Source organism: Ochotona princeps, chromosome 4, assembly GCF_030435755.1.
Source record: "Ochotona princeps isolate mOchPri1 chromosome 4, mOchPri1.hap1, whole genome shotgun sequence".
NCBI classification, from domain to species: domain Eukaryota; kingdom Metazoa; phylum Chordata; class Mammalia; order Lagomorpha; family Ochotonidae; genus Ochotona; species Ochotona princeps.
Window position 1 is genome coordinate 71,147,723 of NC_080835.1, and position 21,946 is coordinate 71,169,668.

The following is a 21,946-nucleotide window of genomic DNA, read 5'->3' on the forward strand; positions in this document are numbered from 1 at the left end:
TCTCCTCCTCTCTGTATATCTGACTTTGTAATAAAAAATAAATAAATCTTAAAAAAAAAAAAATCCAATAAGCATCTCATTTTATAATATGCTTTATTTGATTAAAGAATTTGCCTTCTCTGTGTACACTGGAATGTTATATTCCCTATGTATTTTACAGGGTTACAAAACGTCTCTCATTTTAAATATTACCCCAAAAGTAATTTCAGAACAAAAAGTTTTTATGAAATTAAAACTTTAAAAAATCATATGGACAAGGAACTCTCAACAAAAATGGATTAATAAGAGATATCTTGCCTACTTAACTACATGACAGACTTCTTTTTCCAATTCCCTTCCTCAGAAAGACCTTGTGTGGAAACCAAACTAGTGATAAGGATTCTTCCTGATGTATCAGGGAAAGGGAAAGGCCAGACGTTTCTTTGGCAAGCAGTTCCATCCCTGGCCGGGTGTGCAGCTGCTGCGCTCCCAACGGAGCACCCTCTGCAGGAGGACCAGGGGCTGCTCCAATGGGGAGTGGCACTCTCCAGCAGGACAGGGGTGTGGCAGGTCCAATGCACCATGTCTGCCCACTGCAGCCTCCTAGCAATGCTTTCTCTACCCTTGTTAAGTGCAATACTGGCCTGAAGAACAAGGCTGGGCTGGCTGATTGAAAAAGGAATGGATGAGCTAGAGCTAAAAGCCACCATCACATGATGATACTCAGTGAGGAGGAAAAGAAAGAAGCTCCAAGACAGGAGACAGGTGGAAAATGTCAGGCAGGCTAGAAAAAAAATGGGATATATACAGGCAATCGCTGCATAGCAATAGAATCATCGGTCTCTTGAAATGCTACAGAGCTAGTGGTAGAAATGGAGTCTCTTTGCTGGTTCTGGGCCAATGGAACTGGTACATGAACTCCCTAAACCCACAGCCTTCTAAATCATAATCTCATTTCTGCCGGCAAGGAGGGGAATGATGACAGAGCAACCAAAAAGAGGCAGGTGGTAAACTTGAGGAATGTGCATGGGCTACAAAGAATGAACTAGCATGTTTCAGTGTAAGTATTTAAAATGTGAAGAACTGTAAGCCTGGGTAACACCAGGAGGCAACATGATTGCAGTGGGTGTCCCTAAATGAACATAACCATTCTTCTCTCTAAAACATCTTTGACAGGATTGTGTCATTTGAAAGCTACTTCTCAGTTATTTTTAATATTGACAAGTAGGATTCACAGTACTATTCTAAACTGGAGGGACAGGCGTTAACAGGAAAACCTGGCAAAGAAATGGAGGGATGAATGCATACTGAAATATGCCACAAGACAACTCAATCTCCTTACTCAGTTCACCTGTATATAGTCCAAAAACCAAGAATGGGTTAAACTTGTTCCAGGAGTGCCAGACAACTATAGTGCCCAAATACAGATGATCCCAGTGCTTGATTGAATGTATGCAAAGAAAAAACCGGAGGTAAAGGGAAGAAGGAAAGATTAAAATCTTCTACAAAGAAAACTTTTTTTTAAAACAAAGTATGAAATGTACCTATACTTAGAGATTAAAATAAAGGAGCAAGCTTAGGGCAAATGCAGAGGTGGCATTTAATTAGGGGCATTCTCTGGAGAATTTGCTTTCCTGCTGGCCAGTAATATCTGCCAAAGAAATCAGCAGCCTTTCCCTTATGTCTGTGTCATTTCTCTGTCAAAGAACGTCTCTGTGACACTGAAACACTGGGGGCGAGTTGAGGGTCCTTGCGCGCAGTCGAGCACTGTATCAGAAAACAAGGGTCTCCAACGGCTCTACATTTGGGAAACCTCTTCAGCCACTGTCAGCTTCTTTATTCGACAACTTTTCTTTTCTGTTCCCTCTTCTTCATGTTACAGAATCTCATACCTATCCACTAGGAAAGTGGTCTCTGTGGAAAATCTCACGGGGCTGTTTCCATCCACCAGGGTCACTTTGGTAACCTAGGAAGAGAGAGTGAGTCAGGGAAAGGAGGCTGAGTTTCCAAGATTCTAGCTAAATTATTACAGAACAAAGTCCTGAAAAGCGGTATTAAAAAAACAACTTAGAAATATTAAAATGTGTTCAATTCAGAACTGCAGCTCGCGGTATCACTTTCTCACTAACATGATAAATCTGCTCTGTAGCCAAAAGATAACAGCTGGGATGAGACACACAGCAGTACTGATGGCAAAGCTCCACAATGACCTGCAGCCACCAGACCTACCTTAGGAAACCAATGAAGATTCACAGATCTACCCAGATGATCAATTAATACTCAGACCCCAAATTCAATGTTATAATTTTCCAACATCATTCATCTGGTCGTCTCTTTTTAAAAAAAGATTTATTGGGCCCTATGCAGTAGCCTAGCAGTTAAAGTCCTCACTTGAATGTTCCAGGATCCGATATAGGCACTGGTTCTAATCCCAGCAGCCGTGCTTCCCATCCAGCTCCTTGCTTGTGGGCTGGGAAATCCAGCACAGCCCAAAGCCTTGGGACCCTGCACCCGCATGGAAGACTTGGAAGAGGCTCCAAGCTCCTGGCTTCGGATCGGCTCAGCTCTGGCTGTTGCGGCCGCTTGGGGGACAAATCAAATAACAAAAGTGCTTAGGCAAAAAGGATTTTCTAACATAAGAGTTTAAAAAAGAGGAAACTTGGATAATTGCAGTGGCATGGGAGAGTCAGCTGTCACCTGCAGTGCCACTATCTCACCATGAGCACCATTTTGAGTCCTGATTGCTCTAGTTCTAATCCAGCTCCCTGTTAATGCACCTGGGAAAGCAGCAGAAAATTAGTTACGTCCTTGGGCTCTTAAACCAACATAGAGACCAGAATGAAGTGCCAGGTTCCAGGCTTCAGCCTAGCCCAGCCCTGGCCATGCAGTCATGTACAGAGTGAAGCAGTGAATAGAAGATCTCTCACTCTCTGTAACTCTTTTTCTTCTTCTTGTTAAGCTGATTTGAAGCCAGGCACCTAGAGCTTCTGGTCTCTCATGCAGGTGCGGGGTCGTAAGGCTTTGGGGCATCCTCTACTGCCTTCCCAGGCCATAAACAGAGTAGAATGGGAAGTAGAGCAGGGTGAAAAACGAACTGATGCCCATAAAGGATCCTGGCACTAATAGGGGGAGAATTAAAAAATTGAGCCATCATGCCAGACTCCTCTATAACTCTTTCAAATAAATAAAATAAATCTTGCATTTTGCATAATCTGTAAGTATTTTCACACATAAGCACACTGAATTCTTCTGATCTAGAGAGGAAAACTGAGGTGGGCATGGGACTTGAGCATGATCATATAAGTAAGAAGCAGAATTATCTGGGGACACCAGCTTTTCTGATTTCTGCACTGTGGAGCCCTCTTTTCTACCTGGCACCTGCCCTATGGCTCTTTCTATATATGCTCTCTATTAGAATGGGTTACCTGTATGTTACAGTAATTCTTTTTGGAGATGAAGGAAACTTGAACAGGGAAGAAGTCATTGGGCTGCCCGGCAATGCTAAACTCCAGGCTGCCACTCTTATTTTTGGCATCAATCACTGGCAGGCACCACTCCAAGGTATTTCGTCGACTGTCATGTCGATATTCCCCATCAATCTCACCAATCACAGGTGCACCAACACCAGACCTGTCACGAGAAAGCATCCAGTCAAGTTAACTGTCCATAGCTAGAACTTTACCAAGAAAAATCAATCCCAAATTTGATTATGTTCCTGAAATTTTGCCTCTAGAACTGCAATTTCTGTGCAGTTCTAGAAAAAAAATGAGGCTCCCCAATAACTTGAAAGATAAAAGACCTAGCACCTTGACTCAAGGTTTCACTCAATTCTTTTTATGGAAAGATACATGCAAACACAATGCTCAACAAGTAGGTCTGTAGATTGTTTCAATTTATGGACTAGACCTGGGAGTTAGCAGAGGATGGATAGTGACAAACACGTGAGCTGGGTATGTTTTCAAAAATCCTGCATTAGGGCCTGGCGGCGTGGCCTAGCGGCTAAAGTCCTCGCCTTGAAAGCCCCGGGATCCCATATGGGCGCCAGTTCTAATCCCGGCAGCTCCACTTCCCATCCAGCTCCCTGCTTGTGGCCTGGGAAAGCAGTCGAGGACGGCCCAATGCATTGGGACACTGCACCCACGTGGGAGACCCGGAAGAGGTTCCAGGTTCCCGGCTTCGGATCGGCGCGCATCGGCCCGTTGCGGCTCACTTGGGGAGTGCATCATCGGACGGAATATCTTCCTCTCTGTCTCTCCTCCTCTCTGTATATCTGACTTTGCAATAAAAATAAATCTTTAAAAAAAAAAAATCCTGCATTAATAATTTGCCACAGTTTTAAGAAGGATTTTAATTCACCTCATACATGACACCAGAAGAAAAAGCAGGTCGATAATATTAAGGAAGAACTTAAGTATTAACAAAGGAGATTAACACAAGCCTTTAAGAAGATGTATTTTCAAAAGACTCTAGAATGTTTCAAAATGTAGGGAGGTCAACAGCAATGGACTTACTTGATTTACAACATAACAAGTGAACTGTGGTAGGTGAAAGCACAATTACCCCTGGGCAAAACAGAATGAACACGCTAGGAGAACGAAGTAAGTAAAGCGTCCTCAATCTGTAAGAGAAGCATGGCTAGTTAAGATGCACTTAGCATCCCCACACAGGGCTCACAAGCAGTGTCACCTACTCCTACACATTCTAAATTTACCAAGCTTTAGTTCACCAGTGACATTGAAGGCTTGTTTAGGGGCAGAGTAAATAAGGGAGACAAAATCTTACGGGTGGCATAAGAATATGTTAACTCTTTCCTATTGATTTTAATGTCCTAGATTTTAAATTTTCCTTCTCTTTGCTCTTGCTCAAATTCTTGTTCTGTTCAAGCAGTGTTAGACAATGGAGTAAAATGCTAGCAGTCTCTTCTGGCGACTATTCCAAAACTGAACTAAGACACAGGAAACCACCATAACCACAATTATGGGGTAGATGGAGAAGCCTAAAAATTGTGGCATCCTAAAAATAATCTTGTAAAATAAATCCTGACAAACAAAACCCTACCTGTCACGAACACCCAAATCCTATAATACTTAAAGGCAGCCATAAAGTGTTCTGAAAGAGTAACTGAACTGTACAGACCAAGATAGTTACTCCCCCTTTTTTAAAGATTTATTTTTTTATTGAAAAGGCGGATATACAGAGAAGAGGAGAGAGAGGGAGGAAGATCTTCTGTCCGATGGTTCACTCCCCAAGCAGCTGCAACAGCTGGAGCTGAACCAATCCGAAGCCAGGAGCCAGAAGCTTTTCCAGGTCTCCCATGTGGATACAGGGTCTCAAGGCTTTGGGCTGTTCTTGACTGCTTTCCCAGGCCACAAGCAGGGAGCTGGATGGGAAGTGGGGCTGCCAGGATAAGGGATCCCGGGGCGTTCAAGGCAAGGACTTTAACCACTATGCTATCATGCCGGGCCCAGATGGTTACTTTTTGATAGGCATATTTTTAAAAAAACAGAAGTAAGAGTGACTAAAATCAGATTCGGGGGCCAGTCTATGGTAAAATAGGTTAAACCACCGCCTGTAATGCTGACATCTGATACAGCTCCCTGATAAGTGTGCCTGGGAAAACAATGCAGGATGGTCTAAGTGCCTGGGTCCTAGCAACCCTATGGGAGACCTATGAAGCTCCTGGCTGCTGCCATAGGTGTGGCCCAGCCCTGGTCACTGTGGCCATTTGCAGAATGAACCAGTAATCCGAACATCTCTCCTTCTTTCCTTCACACAAACATAAAATAAATCTTAAACAAACCCCTATCTGACAAACCTAAGTCTGTAAAGCTCTGAATTATCAAAAAATGGAACAAAGGGTCAGGCATTTGGCATAGCAAGTTAAACCACTCCCTGGGATGCCTGTATTTCCATAGCAGAGTTCTTGGGATCCAGTCTCAGCTGTTCTGCTTCTGATCCAGCTTTCGGATCATCTACCTTAGAAGCAACCGAAAATAATGGAGTACTTGGGTCCCTGAGAGACCCGGATGGAATTCTTGGCTCCTGATTTAGGTCTGGCCCAGCTATGGCTGATGAAGGGATTTGGGGAGTGAACCAAGGTAGAAGACTTCTCTTCCCCTCTGTCACTGTTTTTCTCCCACCAAATTAATTTTAAAATGAAACTTTAAGTCATTTAATTGATTTAATGTAAAAATTGTCGGAAAGCCAGATGTACATAGATGGAGATACAGAGAGAAAGCTCTTTCGTCTGCTGTTTACTCTCCAATTGGCTGCAATGGCTGGAGCTGATCTGATCTGAAGCCAAGATCCAAGAGCTTCTTTCAGGTCTCCCACACTGGTGCAGGGTCCCCAGGCTTTGGCCCATCCTCCACTGCTTTGCCAGGCCACAAGCAGAGAGTTAGACTTGAAGTGGAGAAGTCAAGATTTAAACCAGTGCTCATATGGGATGCCAGGGATGCAGATGGAGGACCCCTCTAAATACACGATTTTTTCTGCAGAGCAAAGAGGGCAGGCCAATAGCAGAGGGACACTTGGAGACCCATGGACACAGGGAAGCAGCAGAAACAGCAAGTGGTGTTGCAGTGATGAGATACTCTAGCAGCAACTGACAATTAAAGCTCCACTGGTAGCCAGGTAGGAAGGGGAGCTCATCAAGAACTCAGGAGGTGAACCCAGTCATAGAAATGCCTGTCCTGTTGATGTATTTAATCTAACCCGGAGCAGTAGTAGAGTCCAAGCAGTCAAGTGCAGGAACAGGGTGGATTTCACTGAATAGACCCTCCACCAGTGCCGTATCAGGTGCCATTGTGTGCACTGAAGCAGCGTATCAGTGCAGATGCACTAAGAATACATTTACAGGTGATCACAGTTCAGCTTGACAGGTGATGAGAACTGGGAACTCACTGATGAACAGTGAACACTTAGTGGAAATGCTACTGAGAAGAGAAGCTGAAGGTAGAGGGGTTTCCAAAGATGCCTCGTAAGCCAAGAGTGCACAACAAAAACACAGAACTGAATTTTTCAGAATGACAGACAGTTCTGTTATCTTGATTGTGCTGATGGCTTTACAGATCTATGTATGTTAAAACTTCAACTACATAAATTAAATACGTGTAGTCTACTCCATGAAGTACATACCTTAATAAAGCTATCAGAACATTTACTCAAATGAAAATACCTTGTTTTGATAAAAATCAAGTTTCCTTCACTACATACTGTCTTTTTTTTCTACACACTGTCAGTTTTAATGAAAATTTATAGAGCAACTGAAAAAGAAAATTCAATCTATTAAACTTAATTTTCTTGGGCTTGGCGGCGTGGCCTGGTGGCTAAGGTCCTTGCCTTGATCCCATATGGCCGCTGGTTCTAATCCCGGCAGCTCCACTTCCTCTCTGTCTCTCCTCCTCTCAGTATATCTGACTTTGTAATAAAAATAAAATAAATCTTTAAAAAAAAAAAACTTAATTTTCTTGAAAACTGTCAAACAAAATGGACAAAGTTTGACTGGCAAGTGGCTCCTCCTTCTGGACATCTTCATTATTACATGAAAAAGCTGAGGATCAACATCTGAAAATACAGACATGGAACTAACAGAGTGTTTTTTGATTTGGCTTGAAAGTAAGCAAAACTTACCCCTTCCAAAATGTATAGTCCAATCCATTTGACAAAGGTATATAGTCTTGCAAATATCATAATCAAGTCATAAAACATTTAAGTCATCTCTCACCATCCCTTTGTGTCCTGTGGTCACTTAGTACCTTCCTCTCTCTCACCCAACTCCCATTCCTAGAGTATTACTGCCATTTACAGAAAGTCACAGAAAGCCAGCCAGGAGCTGCTTCCAAAAGGAGCTCCAAAACACAGTCCTATAAGTCCAATGTAAGGAACACAATTATGTGGAAGACATCACTTACGGAAGTGGGATGGTGATAACCACATCATTCAGCTCTAAATTATCTTCTTGTAGCTCATATTCTATATTGACATCACATCCATTTCCACTCTCTGAAGGCCAGCAATTAACTGAGGAGCAAAACAAAGTTGTCATTCAATATTAGTACAAGAGTGCGTACAAGTTCAGAAAGCAAATGAAATCGTACTGACAGCGTCAGGTCTGACAACATTTTAACCTGAATTATATTTAAACAAGTTTTAAAACTGAAAATATTAAAAACTAACATGATTAAATACTAAATCTATTTTCAAAGTCCCTTGAGGCTTACATGGCCCATAATCTACACATCTAAAATAGTGATCCTAATAAAACTCTGGGTTTTTAATAAGATTTATTTAGTTAGTTTCCAGTGCGAATGAGAGAGACAGAGGTCTTCCATCCACTGGCTCATTCTCCAGATTTCTACAGTGGCCAGCACTGGAACAAGCCAAAGCCAGGAGTATCTTTTGAGTCCTTAAGTACTTGGGCCATCTTCTACTGCTTTTCCTAGGTCATTAGCAGGCAGGCAGTTCAGAAGCGGAGCAGCTGGGACACAAACCAGATGGCTTTACCTGCTAGGCCACAATGTTGGTGTAATTCTTTTTTGATTTTGATGAAAAAAGGTCATTTCGTCAAAAAGAACTTTGCTATAGTAAACAGCCAGGACTGTTTCTAGATTTCCACATATACCAACTTAGTGAAGCAAGCCAGAGGCACTTACTTGTCAGTGGAATAAAAGATTCCTCTGTGGTTTGTAGTCTCCACTTTAGCACCCCTACATCACTGTTGACTGGAAATGACTTCTCTGGATTCTTCAATCCTATTAGGGACTCTGCAGTGAAAAGTTTTTTATCCACATTTGGATGGGTCTGAAATGAAAAGAGAAACTTTAGAAGTTCAGACACAGTAGACAGGACACAAACCACTGGAAGATAGGTGTTGGGTACAGCAGTTAAACGTTGTCTGGGGCCTGCAACAGCCCCAGCTGAGCTGGCCAAAGTCAGGAGCCAAGAACTCCATCCAGGTGCTAGGGACCCAAGGGACCTGGGCCATCATCTCTGCCTCCTAGATGCTTTAGCAGGAAAAGCTGCTGTCTCTGACAACAGCAACCAACATGGGCATTGATTCAAGTCCCAGGTGCTCCTCTTCCAACGTAGTGCCCTGCTAATGCACCTGGGAAAGCAGTGCAGGATGGTCCAAGTGCTTGGGTCCTGCCACCTATGTGAGAGACCCCAAAAAAGCTCCTGGCTCCTAGCTTCAGCTTGATCCAGCCCTACCTGATGTGGACATTTGGGGAGTGAGCCAGCAGACAGAAGACCTCTCTTTCAAATTAAAAAAGACAAAAAAAGGGCAAGCACAAAGTAGCAATGACTTAAATTCAGTCCATGGGATACAGACATTCCAAGTACTTATTTAATTTGCTGCACCACAACACCTACTCCAATTACAACTTCAAAAAAAATTTTTTTCAATTAATTTATTTATTTGGAAGGCAGAGTGACAAAGTTCCCTCCTTAAATAGCTGCAATGACCAGAGATGGTCCAGGATGAAGCCAACAGCTTTACCAGGTCTCCTATTTCGTGGCAGACTGCCACTAGTTACATCACACAAATAATTTTGTGTTCTCTGGTAAAAACAAAAAGGCTCTAGCTAATATTGTGCTAGATCTTTCACTAGCTATCTTAAAAAATTTCAATCTGAAGACTCCACACACCTGTAGCTGCACCCCTTTCTTATCTTCATTTTCCACATGAAGACGAATTCGGCCAAATTTGTCATCTGAGATCCTAAGCATGATCATTCCATGTAATTCCATATTCTGTAATCCTCCATCTCGTCCACACGTCAGTGTGATCTTTTCTTCAATCTTCATATGTACACTATAATGACAAAGTGATAAATTTGTTCAGAAAGGCAGAAACCAAAACAGAACAACTTTTCTTACAAGCTGAATGGTGATTAGCCTTTAACTTTTCTTTCATTTCTTTTTTTTTTTTCAATTTGGAAGGCAGAGACAGATGAAAGGCAATCTTCCACCTGCTGGTTCACTCCCCTAAAGCCTGCATCAAGCCAGGGTTGGGTCGGGACTGGACCAGGAAAAGAAAGAACCTAGAGCTCTGTCCAGGTCTCCCACATGGATGGCAGGCACCCATCCACCTGAGCCATCATCTACTGTCTCCCAGAGTACACATCAGCAGGAAACTGGATGGGAAGTAGGGTAATCGGGACTCAAGCAGACCATTCTAACATCGAACGCAGGCATCCCAAGTGATGAACACACTGTTTGCTCCACATGTGTATCCCAATTAAAAAAACATTTTGGTTATGAATTCTGAGGTAGGTGGGAATAAGCGGGGCTAAAGTTTTAATATTTGCCTTCTTCTTGTTTGAGACACAGGGAAACAAAGAGAGGGACACACAGAAAGTTTTCCATCTGCTAGTCACTCTCCAATGCTCCTAAGTCAGGGCTGGGCCAGCTAAATCCAGAAGCCGGGAAATTAACCCAGGCCTTATACAATGGTGACAGGGATCCAGATATTTGAGCTATCATCTGTTGCCTCCCAGAGTGCTCATCAAAAGGCAGTTGGTAGGTCTGGCGCCATAGCGCAGCAGCTAAAGTCCTCACCTAGAAAACTATGAGATCCCATATGGGCACTGGTTCTAATCCTGGCAGCCCCGCTTCCCATCCAGCTCCCTGCTTATGGCCTGGGAAAGCAGTTGAGGATGACCCAAAGCCTTGGGACCCTGCACCAGTGTGAGAGACCCAGAGGAAGCTCCTGGCTCCTGGCTTCGGATTGGCTCAGCTCCAGCCATTGAGGCCACTTGGGGAGTGAACCATCGGACCGAAGACCTTCCTCTCTGTCTCTCCTCCTCTCTGTATATCTGCCTTTCCAATAAAAATACATAAATCTCCAGCAGTTTGAGTCTTACAGGGACTCCAAGGAGGCCGGCATGAAAGGGCTGCTGGAGCTGCCCCGGTCCTAGAAGCGGCCCTGGACCCGGCCTAGGCCCCACAGAAAGCTGTCCAGCGGGTCACACTCGTGGGCCAGGTCCCAGAGTCTCTGTATTGGCTGGCTCCGAAGCCGCTGTTCGGTTGGCCCCTGGGGTTGTAATCGTAGTCAGAGCTGTTGGGATGGTAGGAGTTCTGCTCAGGCAGGCAAGGCCTGGAGTCATAGGACTCGAACTGCTAGAGATTTATGTATTTTTATTGGAAAGGCAGGTATAGAGGAGGAGAGACAGAGAGGCAGGTCTACCATCCAATGGTTCACTCCCCAGGCGGCTGCAATAGCTGAAGCTAAGCCAATCCGAAGCCAGGAGCCAGGAGCTTCCTCCGGGTCTCCCACATGGGTGCAAATTCCCAAGGCTTTGGGCTGTCTTCAACTGATCTCCCAGGCCACAGGAAGGGAGCTGAATGGGGAGCGGGGCCCCTAGGATTTGAACTGGAACCCATATGGGATCGTAGCACGTTCAAGACAAGGGACTTTAGCTGCTATGCTATCGTACGGGCCCAAAATAAATAAATCTTAAAAAAAAATGCAGCTGGTGACTGAAGTCAGTGAAGACTGGAATGCAAGTATTGCGAGGGAGATAGGGGCATTCTTTTTTTTTTTTTTTTTAAAAAGACTTATTTAGGGCTCGGCAGCATGGTCTAGTGGCTAAGGTCCTCGCCTTGATCCCATATGGCCGCTGGTTCTAATCCCGGCAGCTCCACTTCCTCTCTAGCTCTCCTCCTCTCAGTATATCTGACTTTGTAATGAAAATAAAATAAATCTTTAAAAAAAAAAAAAAAAAAAAGACTTATTTATTTTTTATTACAAAGTCAGATATACAGAGAGGAGGAGAGACAGGAAGATCTTCCGTCCAATGATTCACTCCCCAAGTGACCGCAACGGCCGGTGCTACACTGATCTGAAGCTGGGAACCAGGAACCTCTTCCAGGTCTCCCGCACGGGTGCAGGGTCCCAATGCATTGGGCCATTCTCGACTGCTTTCCCAGGCCACAAGCAGGGAGCTGGATGGGAAGTGGAGCTGCCGGGATTAGAACCAGTGCCCATATGGGATCCTGGGGCATTCAAGGCGAGAACTTTAGCCACTAGGACACGCTACTGGGCCCGGGTGATACGGGCATTCTTACTAAAGGCTTAACTGATGGGTTATTTACCTGCCCCTTTTTTTTCTTTCCTTCTTTTTTTTTTTAATTTACTTACTGGAGAGGCAGAGAGACGAAAAAGGACGCAGAACACTCCCAACTGTTAGTTTACTTCCCAAATAGCCACAACAGCCATGACTAGGCCAGATTCAAAACCAGGAATCAGGAACTCAATCCAGGTGTCGTGTCCAACACTGGGATTAGAAACCAACTACTTAAGCCATCGCAGCTGCCTTGCAGGATCTGAGCAGAAAGCTAGTCAGAAAGCTAGAACAGAACCAAGGTATGCTAATACAAACAAGTATTTAAGCTTGCTCTACGCCAAATAACCAGTCTCACAACTTTTAAGTGCCATTAAATCTACCCAAATTAAAAACATTATATCCTATTATCCGTGGATGCCTCTAGAATTTATTCCTACAGAAAACTTTTCACTTATGCACAACGATGTACAAAGCTACTGGCTTAGTGGAGGATAGCCTAAGGCCTTAGGACTCTCCACCCTCATGGGAGATACGAAAGCAGCTCCTGGCTTCAGACTGGCTTTCAGGGTCCCAAAGCCTTGGGTCATCCTCAACTGCTTTCCCAGGCCACAGGCAGGGAGCTGGATGGGAAGCGGGGTTGCTGGGATTAGAACCAGCGCCCATAAGGGATCCTGGTGCGTGCAAGGCGAGAATTTTAACAGCTATACTATCACGCCGGACCCTGTATATTCTTTCTTTAAACAGTACATACATATGTACTTGTCTGGTTTTTTTCTCCCTCTTAGAACCATAAAGAGGCAACTTACAGGGTCAACATTGTTGTGTAGCTACTAACAAAAGGCCAGCACTTTACATGAGCATCAGTTTGAGTTCTGTCTGCTTCATTTGTATTTGATTTAGCTCCCTGCTAATGTTCCTCAAAAAGCACCAGATGTCCCGAGTCCTTGGGCCCCTGCATCCATGTGAGAGACCTGGAAGAAGCTCTTGGCTTCATAATGGCTCAGGTCTGGCCATTGAGGCCATTTGGAGAACGAATCAGTGAATGGAAGATTTCTCTCTCTCCGTAACTCTTTCAAATAAAAATAACATAAATCTTGAAAAAAAAAAAAGTCTTGCTACAATGGACAATCACTATTTACTTATAGAGTTTATTTAAAAGTTGCGGAAAAAACAGAAACACATTCAGGAATGGAATGGGCAGAGAAGGGAAAGGTGGGAGAGAGTTTCTATTTCTTCTTGTAAAAGGATAATTATTTTCTGAAAGGACAATTATGAAATACAATTTATATTCAGAAATGGAACCAGTCCTAGCTGGATGAGCTGCAGAGGCTAGAATGCCTCGGCACCCTATTGTTCACTGTTCCAACCCTTAGGCCTTTCTAGAAACAAAGGCCCCAAACTTAAGATCACACAGGACTACACAGGGTCCCATTGTACTCACTACAGGTTGCAATGTTCAAGAGGTTCTTTATTATTTAGAATAAGTCTCAACTCTAAGACATGATGGTCTTCAACATTTAAAAGTGTGAAGGTTTTGCCTTGTTCAACGCACTAGCAGAATAACACAGCTTCAGCGAATCAAGACTTACCCTGATGTAACCCTGCTCACTGCATGCAGAGCAGGACATATAAAGAGCAAACTCCTCTTTTATGCACACCTGATAGAAGTATCCTCCCAGACTCATCTTTCACTTGACCTCAAAACCATCAGCAACAGCAGAAGATCTGGGCTTTAAGTCAAGAAATCTGAGCCATGAATGTTAACTACCACCTAAAAATGTCACCAACCAGAACCACAGCCCTGAGATAAAAGATAAATCAATATATTTTATATGAAGTAAAAACACATAAAAGAAAAAAGTTAATATGTTAATTTTTGGTTCAAGGTATTTATACATCTTAGATTAAAGATGCAACGAGAAAAAGATATGCTGGGGACCAGTGGCATCCCATGATAAACTGCAAGCTCAAGTCCTGGTTCTCTGCTTCCAACCTAGCTTCCAGCTAATGCCCCTGGGAAAGCAATAGATGGATGGGCCAAGCACTTGAGCCCTGGCCACCAACACAGAGACTAGAATGGAGTTCTTGGTTCCTGGCTTCAACCTGGACCAGAGGTGGCTACTGCAGCCACAGAAGTCAGTCTCAGTCTCTCCCTTTCAAATAAATAACAACAATAAAACACACACCAAAATACAGTATGGAACTGCCACAGCTCTAGCTACCTAATTCAAGTCCATTTTTTAACAGGCAAGACACAGACTAGGCATGAAGACAAGTTCTTTTTAACGTAGTCATTAAAAGGTAAGTTGTAACTTCACAGAGAATGGATGGTTGAAAACGCTCCTTCAAGATTAAAGAGATCTTGTGCTAATTCCACAATATGAGCTCAATAAATCTTTTAAATCAAGAAAGATTAAAAGAACTTACAGAACATCAAAATATTATTATTTTTTAAAGATTTATTTTTACTGGAAAAGCAGATATACACAGAGAAGAAGAATAGAGAGAAAGATCTTCCATTTGCTGATTTACTTCTCCAAGTGGCTGCAACTGCCAGAGCTTAGTTGACCCAAAGCCAGGAGCCAGGCGCTTCTTCCGGGTCTCCCACGAGGGTACATGGTCCCAACGCTTTGGGCCATCCTCTACTGCTTTCTCAGGTCACAAGCAGGGAACTGGATGGAAGTGGAACAGCCAGGACACAAACTAGCACTCATATGGGATGTCGACGCATGCAAGGGGAAGAGGACTTCAAGCACTAGGCTATTGTGCCAGGCTCCAATAATTTTTTTAAATTACATGTTTTGGGGTCAGTGTGGTAGTATAGCAAGTTAGGCCACTGTCTGTGATGGCATCCTATATGAGTACTAGGCTGAGTTTTGTCTCTTTGCAATCCAGTTCCCTAATGCACCTGGGAAAATACTGGAAAAAAGCCCAACACTTAGGCTCTGGCCACCCACTTGGAAGACCCTTAGAAGCTTCTGGGGCCTTGCACAGTGGCCTAGTGGCTAAAGTCCTCGCCTTACAAGTGCCGGGACCCCATATAGGAGCCGGTTCCAATCCCGGAAGCCCAGCCGCTCCACTTCCCATCCAGCTCCCTGCTTGTGGCCTGGGAAAGCAGTCAAGGACAGCCCAAAGCCTTGAGACCCTGTATCCACATGGGAGACCTGGAAAAGCTCCTGGCTCCTGGCTTCTGGCTTCAGATTAGCACAGCTCCAGATGTTGCAGTCACTTAGAGAGTGAATCATCGGACAGATCTTCTCTGTATTTCTGACTTTGAAATAAAAATAAACAAATCTTAAAAAAAAAAAAAAAAAAAAAGCAGCAGTAGCAGTAGCAGCTGCTCTTTGCTTCTGGATTCAGCCTGGCCAGGATCCGGCTGTTGTGGCCATTTATGAAGTAAACCATCAAATGGAAGATCTCTCTCTTTGCCACTCCTTCTCTCAGACTTTCAAATACATAAATAAGTCTTTAAAAAAATAAAACAGCATGATTGTTCTTACTGAAAGTTACCACTTTACCTTTCCATATTAATGGGTGGAACGTGCACTTTGGTTGCTTCAGAGGTACGTTTGCCCATATTGGAGGACATGATAGTTTCACCTTCAGATTTCAATTTGTCCACAAAATTATCTACTTCCTTTCCTTTGGCTCCAAGTTTCAAAGCCTTGCTGGGGCCAGAAGGCCTAAGTGGAAGAACACAAAATTTAAAATAATTAAAATTAAAAAACATTAATTAATGACCCTGTATCCTATTCCTTAAGAGGAATGTGAACACCTCAAGGGAAAAACCCAAGCTTCCTATTGTTAGTAGACAACTAGACTATTCATGTTCTGACTTAAGAACCTACCCGAACTGCCAGCTGACAGTCACTATTAATATTCAAGGTTTGGAGCCACATCCAGTGGCAATGCGCAGGGGCCAGAATGGGTGTAGACCAGTTGGATTAGGCCACAGCATCAGCTGGCAAGAGCCAGGACTAGGTGCAAATCATGTCAAGTTGGACTGACAGTACTTCCTGGCAAGCACAAGATCTGCTTTGGGAACATGCCTGTGGGCACTCGCCTGCTAGACTGTACCTACTGTTGCTGAGCATGAGAACCAGGGCTGGGGGCGGGGTGGGCTGGACAAGGCGGTGGCATCCACTGGCTAACCTGAGGGCCAGATCTGACTGAGCTAAGTCACAGCATCCATGGGTGTGCCCAAGAGCTGGATGTAATGCAGGCTGGACCAGGCTAGGCCGCAGCAGAGGCTGGTACACACAAAAACTGGTATTGTGGCTGGGGTAGGCCTGGTAGGGGTTATTGGGGGTCATCCTGACTAGGCTATAGCTTTGGCTGGCATGTCTGAGATTCGGGTCTGTGGCAGACTAGCTGGGCCAAGCCACAGCATCCATCGGCTCATGTTAGGTATGAGGCTGAGGCTGAGGCTGAGGCTGAGGCAAAACTGATCAGGGAGCTGCATCCACTGGTATGTGCACTGGTTGGTACAGACGACAGACCGAACCTGACCCTGCACTGGCTGGTGCACAAGAGTCAAGTTGGAGGTCACCCCAGGCAAGGCTTCTTGGGGGACTCCACACTAGACTGCTGGACTCAGACACCAGCCCCTGGAAGATCACAGGATGTATGACCTGACCTTGGAGTGTGTGTATTGGGACTGGGCTTCCTCAATTGTTGATACCTGTGTGATGGACAACATGCCCAGATGCACACAGAGGACAGGATGGTCAACTCATCCAGGCCAGCAGGGAATGCTGATTGCCTCATTAGAGAATGAAAAGCAGAACAGGTTGGACAATTTTCCTGGCCAAGCTAGCAGCATGTTCCTGGGTCTGTGGATGCACTGAGACCAATAGACCCTGGAAAGAATTTCTCAACGTTGGCACAATGTAACCAACAACATCTCAGGTACCAAAACCACTCAAGTAATAACACCCTTGGAACACTCTTCCCAACATCGACATCAGGTCTCTCAGGCATCATCAAAAGACCATGCCCCATCCCTGGATACTGATGTAGTTTGACAGCAAAGAGCAGCCTCCTCCCTCTCCTCCACTCTAAACACAGGGGAAAAAAAACCTGAAACATTTGTCCCATTCAACTTCCTCAATGCCTGACCCTCCCCAACCTAACTGGAGGCCCATACGGCAAGAATCCCTCAACTATGTAAACAGTAAGAAAAAGAAAATGAAAAATCAACAAATCAAAACAACATTTAAGCCTTGAGTATCTATTTTTCTTCTTGTTGATTTTTATTGTGGCTTTTCATTTAAGAGGATGTATGATAACTGTGTAATGGAGACTATCATATCCAGATGTGAGGATATAACACAGTGGGCATCTCTACTTCCAGATCAATGAAACTGTTAAGTATATCTTGACAACAGGATGTTGGACTCTCTGCCATTGTCCATGTCAGCAATGATGGACATATGACTGTTTATGAAGAACTATACTAGAGTAATAATATAGGAGAACTCGGGAGTGGGGGAGAGACAAGGTAGGGGTAGGAGAAACCCCAGGGCCTACAGAACTACAACATTTAAGCCTTGAGTACTCAAAGACCCATGGCATTTTCATAATCCTACAGGATCTGAAGAAAATTATGTGCCTTCCATCCAGACAAATGTACTTGTGCACAAACAAAATTATGCATATAATTTCAAGTAGTTCAGATTCCCCCTGAAATCAATTATTGATCAAGATTAAAACCCATTCCAGAAAGAGCTGAATATTTCCTCCCTCCCCAAGTAAGGCATCTCTGATAAGAAATTGCCCTGTGATAATTTGTAAAAAAAAAAAAAAAAAAAAAAATCTCTCTTCTACCTAAAATGAAAAACATGATATTCATATCTCTCCTTTCTCCCTATACTTTGTGAAGTTCAGTTTAACATCACATCTTATTTCATTAAGTCTTTCATATTTATAGATTGCTAGAAATCAGGCATCCCTCCAGACATACAGTCTTCACCTGCCATCTAGGGGTGCTGGTATATGCACTGGACTGTACCTGGCTGGTGCAGGTGCCACCTTTGGTTTCTCAGTTTCAATGATGGTCTCTGTGATCATGGCAGCTGTGCTGCCTCCAGACACTGCAGAGCTGCCAAATCCCCCAAATCCTGGTGCTTTTTTACCCAGTCTCTCTGCATCTCTTCGGGCCTGTTGTAACTCCTTTGCTTTACGCCGCATCTCAGCCTTAGCTTCACGTTCTTGAGTCTATGAAAGAGAAATAAGTACATGGATATAGCTTTGAGTACAATCCATAGTGGCAAGTAAAAACAAGAAACTTATCCAACCCAACAGCCCCAAAGATTTACCTCTCTGACTGCTCTGAACACCTTTTCCTCATGAGAGTCCATTTCTGTGAAAGTTCGGATCTGTGCCAGGTTAACATTCTCCCGATATCCCAGAGCGACAATTTCATCAAAAGCAAAAATCAAATCAAAACAGTGCTCAGATATTTCATTCTCTTCTAAGGCTCGGCAATATTCAGGGATCTAAGCAAGCAGAGCAATGGAAAAGATTCAGAATTTACCAGCATCTGTGTTTCCAGATCTTAGCCTTTTAAATATTCAAATTCCAATAAACCTGAAATCACTTTCTTGGCTCCTACTAGGCTTTATTTATAAGTTCTTGGCATAAACCCTTGCATTTCTGTATGTATCAGTAAGTTATTACTAAAAAACATTAAAAACCATGCCAAACAAGTATTAAAACCACAAAGGCAGATTAAAGTAACTGCTTAAGAAGTGAGAAATGGGGCTTGATATGATAGGTCTGTGGCTAACTCCTTGCCTTGCATCTTCCAGAATCCCATATGGGCACTGGTTCGTGTGTTATCTACTCCACTTCCCATCCAGCTCCCTGTTTGTGGCCTGGGAAAGCAGTTGAGGATGGCCCAAGGCCTTGGGACCCTGCACTTACATGAGAGACCTGGGGGAAGCTCCTGGCTCCTGGCTTCAGGTTGGCTCAGCTCTGCCTGTTGTGGCTACTTGGGGAATGAACCAGTGGATGGAAGATAATTCTGTCTCTCCTTTTCTTTGTAAAATCTGCCTTTCCAATAAAATAAATACATAAATCTTTAAAACAAATTCTCAGAGAAACCCAAATTTATTAAAAAAAAAAAGTGACAAATGAGATGGTAGGGCCGGGCGCAGTGGCCTAGCGGCTGGAGTCCTCGCCTTGAGCGCATCAGGATCCCATGTGGATGCCAGTTCTAGTCCTGGCAATCCCACTTCCCATCCAGCTCCCCGTTTGTGGCCTTGGGAGGGAAGCAACTGAGGACAGCCCAAAGCCTTGGGACCCTGCACCCGTATGGGAGACCTGGAGGAACCTCCTGGCTCCTGGTTTTGGATTGGCTCAGCACCAGCTGTGGCGGTCACTTGGGGAGTGAATCATCGGACAGAGGATCTTCCTCTCTGTCTCTCCTCCTCTCTGTATATCTGACTTTGCAATAAAAATAAAATAAATCTTAAAAAAAAAAAGAGATGGTAGTTCCATATTCTCTTCTGGGATAGTTACAAAGGACATCCACTAAATATTTGCTGAATGAGTAATAAACTATAGCAACAAGCTGCAAAGTTTTAAACAGCAGCCACTTTAGGGGTAAAAACCAGTTTCACACAAAAATTAAGAAAAAGCAGAACTGAATATTGTAGAAGGAATCTTACCACTCTTGAGAAGAGTCTTAGAGTCTCCAAGTCTTCTAAGATGTTGCTGTTTTTGGTAGTGATCAATACCATGTACAGTTTCTCCATAGGCTGGTATACATATCTTACACTCTCTGTTTCAACAAATGTATGTTGTTTTCCAGTGTTCATCAACTTTGGAAAAGCTGCTAACAAACCTTCAATCCGAGTTCGGGTCATTTCCACAAACTGTCGAGAAACAATAGCCTTTCCTGCTTTTGTGCAGACTGCCGCTGCCAACAGCACCTGCCAGAAACACACATACAAATAAGTACTAGTTAATTATTTCTTCACATTTGTTTTCTCATCAGCCTCCACGGAATAACATAAATGAGTACTGACTTTCAGAATCACATCACTTTATATTTCAGTATACAGCTCGTAAGGCAAAGCTAAAGTAGTGGAAAATAAAGCTACTCTTCCTATTTTCCAGTCATGCACCTAAAGAAAAGTTTGTAATTTTCCCCCCAAATCTATATATACAGAAATCTGACCAGGTGCATTCAAGACATAGAACAGGGGTCAACACTAAGGCACAGCAAGATGAACTACTGCCTGAAACACCCGCATTTCGTATGAGAGCCTTAGTTTTGAGTTCCAAGTGCTTGGGCCCCTGCCATGCTCTTGGGAGGCACAAATCCAATTCCAGGCTCCTAGCTTTGATTTGGCCCTGGTCATTGCAGCCATTGTAAAACAGAGGATGAAAGATCTTCGACTTTCATTTTCCCTCTCATTTTCCCTTTCAAATAAACAAATCTTTGAAAAGAAAAAAGGGGTTGCTTTGATTAACTTGCCTGGGAAGGAACGGTGCTAAATTAGAGAACTGATATAATAATGTTTGATACAAATGGAAAATGAAAGACGAATAATGTTATTTAAATAACCTTACTACAACATTACTTCAGAAATCTATAAAAATGGAATGCCTCTACTTCAATTTTACTCTGCACAAAACAGGAAAAAAATAGCATCTATTAGGGAACGCAAGTACTAAGGTCAGATTTTTTTCTGCCAGGTCTATGGATGACCTAGATTCCCTGCTAAAGTGCCTGGGAAGGCAGTAGAGAATGGCCCAAGACTTGAGGCTCCTGCACTCACACTGCAGTCCTGGAGGAAGCTCCTGGCTTCAGATCAACTCAGCTCTGGCTGCTGCTGCGTTTGGGTCATGAGTTAGCAAACAGAAGACTGACTGATTCCTCTCTCACTTTCCCTCTCCCTCATAAAGAAACTTTTTCAAGTAAAATAAGCAAACCTTTAAAGAAAATAATACACAAACCTTCTGAAAAACAAAAGGGAAAAAACAAATTTTCTTACTTTTATGAAAACTGAAACTTGGGCTGATGCGGTGGTGCAGCAGGCACTGGGCATCTGTTTTGGGTGCTATTTCTAGTCCCACCCAGTTACCTGCTTATAATTTGGAAAAGCAGCAGATGATGTCCCAAGACCTTGGGCCCATAAACCCATGTGGCAGACCCTGGTATCGGACAGGCTAGCTTCAGCACTTACAGCCATTTGGGGAGTGAACCGGCAGGTGGAAGAGCCTCTCACCCTCCGTATCCCCCTCTCTCTCTTTAGCTATTTCAAGCAAAAACAATAAAATAGGGCCCAGCACGGTGGCCTAGGGGCTAAAGTCCTCACCTTGAATGCACCGGGATCCCATATGGGTACTGGTTCTAATCCCAGAAGCCCTGATTCCAACCGCTCCCTGCTTGTGGCCTGGGAAAGCAGTCGAGGATGGCCCAAAGCTTTGGGACCCTACACCCATGTGGGATATCTGGAGGAAGTTCCTGGCTCCTGGCTTCAGACCGGCACAGCACCGGCCTTTGCGGTCACTTGGGGAGTGAATCATTGGACAGAAGATCTTCCTCTCTATACATCTGACTGACTTTGCAATAAAAATAACTAAATTTTTAAAATACATAAATAAATAAAATTACCAGTTGGTTACTTTTAGAGTAGCAAATAATTCAAAGAACTTTTCTATATAGTTCTAATTTTGGAAAATAAAGTTTTTGTATTTCAGAAACATTTTTCTTTCAACCTATTTGGAGGTTTTTGCATCCCCGAGACATAAGGCAAGAAGATATACTGAGGACAGTAACTGATCCTAGGAAAACAACAAAACTACAGAAAAGTCAGGACTCATATCTATTTCAGGTTTTTAGCTTGAATTAACAGTGTGAGATAAGCAAAGGTTTATTTACACAAAGG

At 43.6% G+C, this 21,946-nt stretch overlaps 1 protein-coding gene across 1 annotated transcript in view; it reads right to left on the reverse strand.

Moving 5' to 3' along the window:
- Window positions 1-76: 76 nt before the first annotated feature.
- ARCN1 (archain 1) overlaps window positions 77-21,946 on the reverse strand; it is a 33,332-nt gene continuing 11,462 nt past the window's right edge. Inside the window, exons 2-10 of the mRNA XM_004585131.3 lie at window positions 19,718-19,981; window positions 18,365-18,544; window positions 18,058-18,263; window positions 15,566-15,730; window positions 9,628-9,793; window positions 8,634-8,781; window positions 7,893-8,001; window positions 3,405-3,609; window positions 77-1,945 (exon numbers count right to left, since the gene is read on the reverse strand). Coding sequence (XP_004585188.1) covers window positions 1,856-1,945; window positions 3,405-3,609; window positions 7,893-8,001; window positions 8,634-8,781; window positions 9,628-9,793; window positions 15,566-15,730; window positions 18,058-18,263; window positions 18,365-18,544; window positions 19,718-19,981 — 1,533 coding nt within the window. The 3' untranslated portion in view covers window positions 77-1,855. The remainder of the gene's footprint in view (window positions 1,946-3,404; window positions 3,610-7,892; window positions 8,002-8,633; window positions 8,782-9,627; window positions 9,794-15,565; window positions 15,731-18,057; window positions 18,264-18,364; window positions 18,545-19,717; window positions 19,982-21,946) is intronic.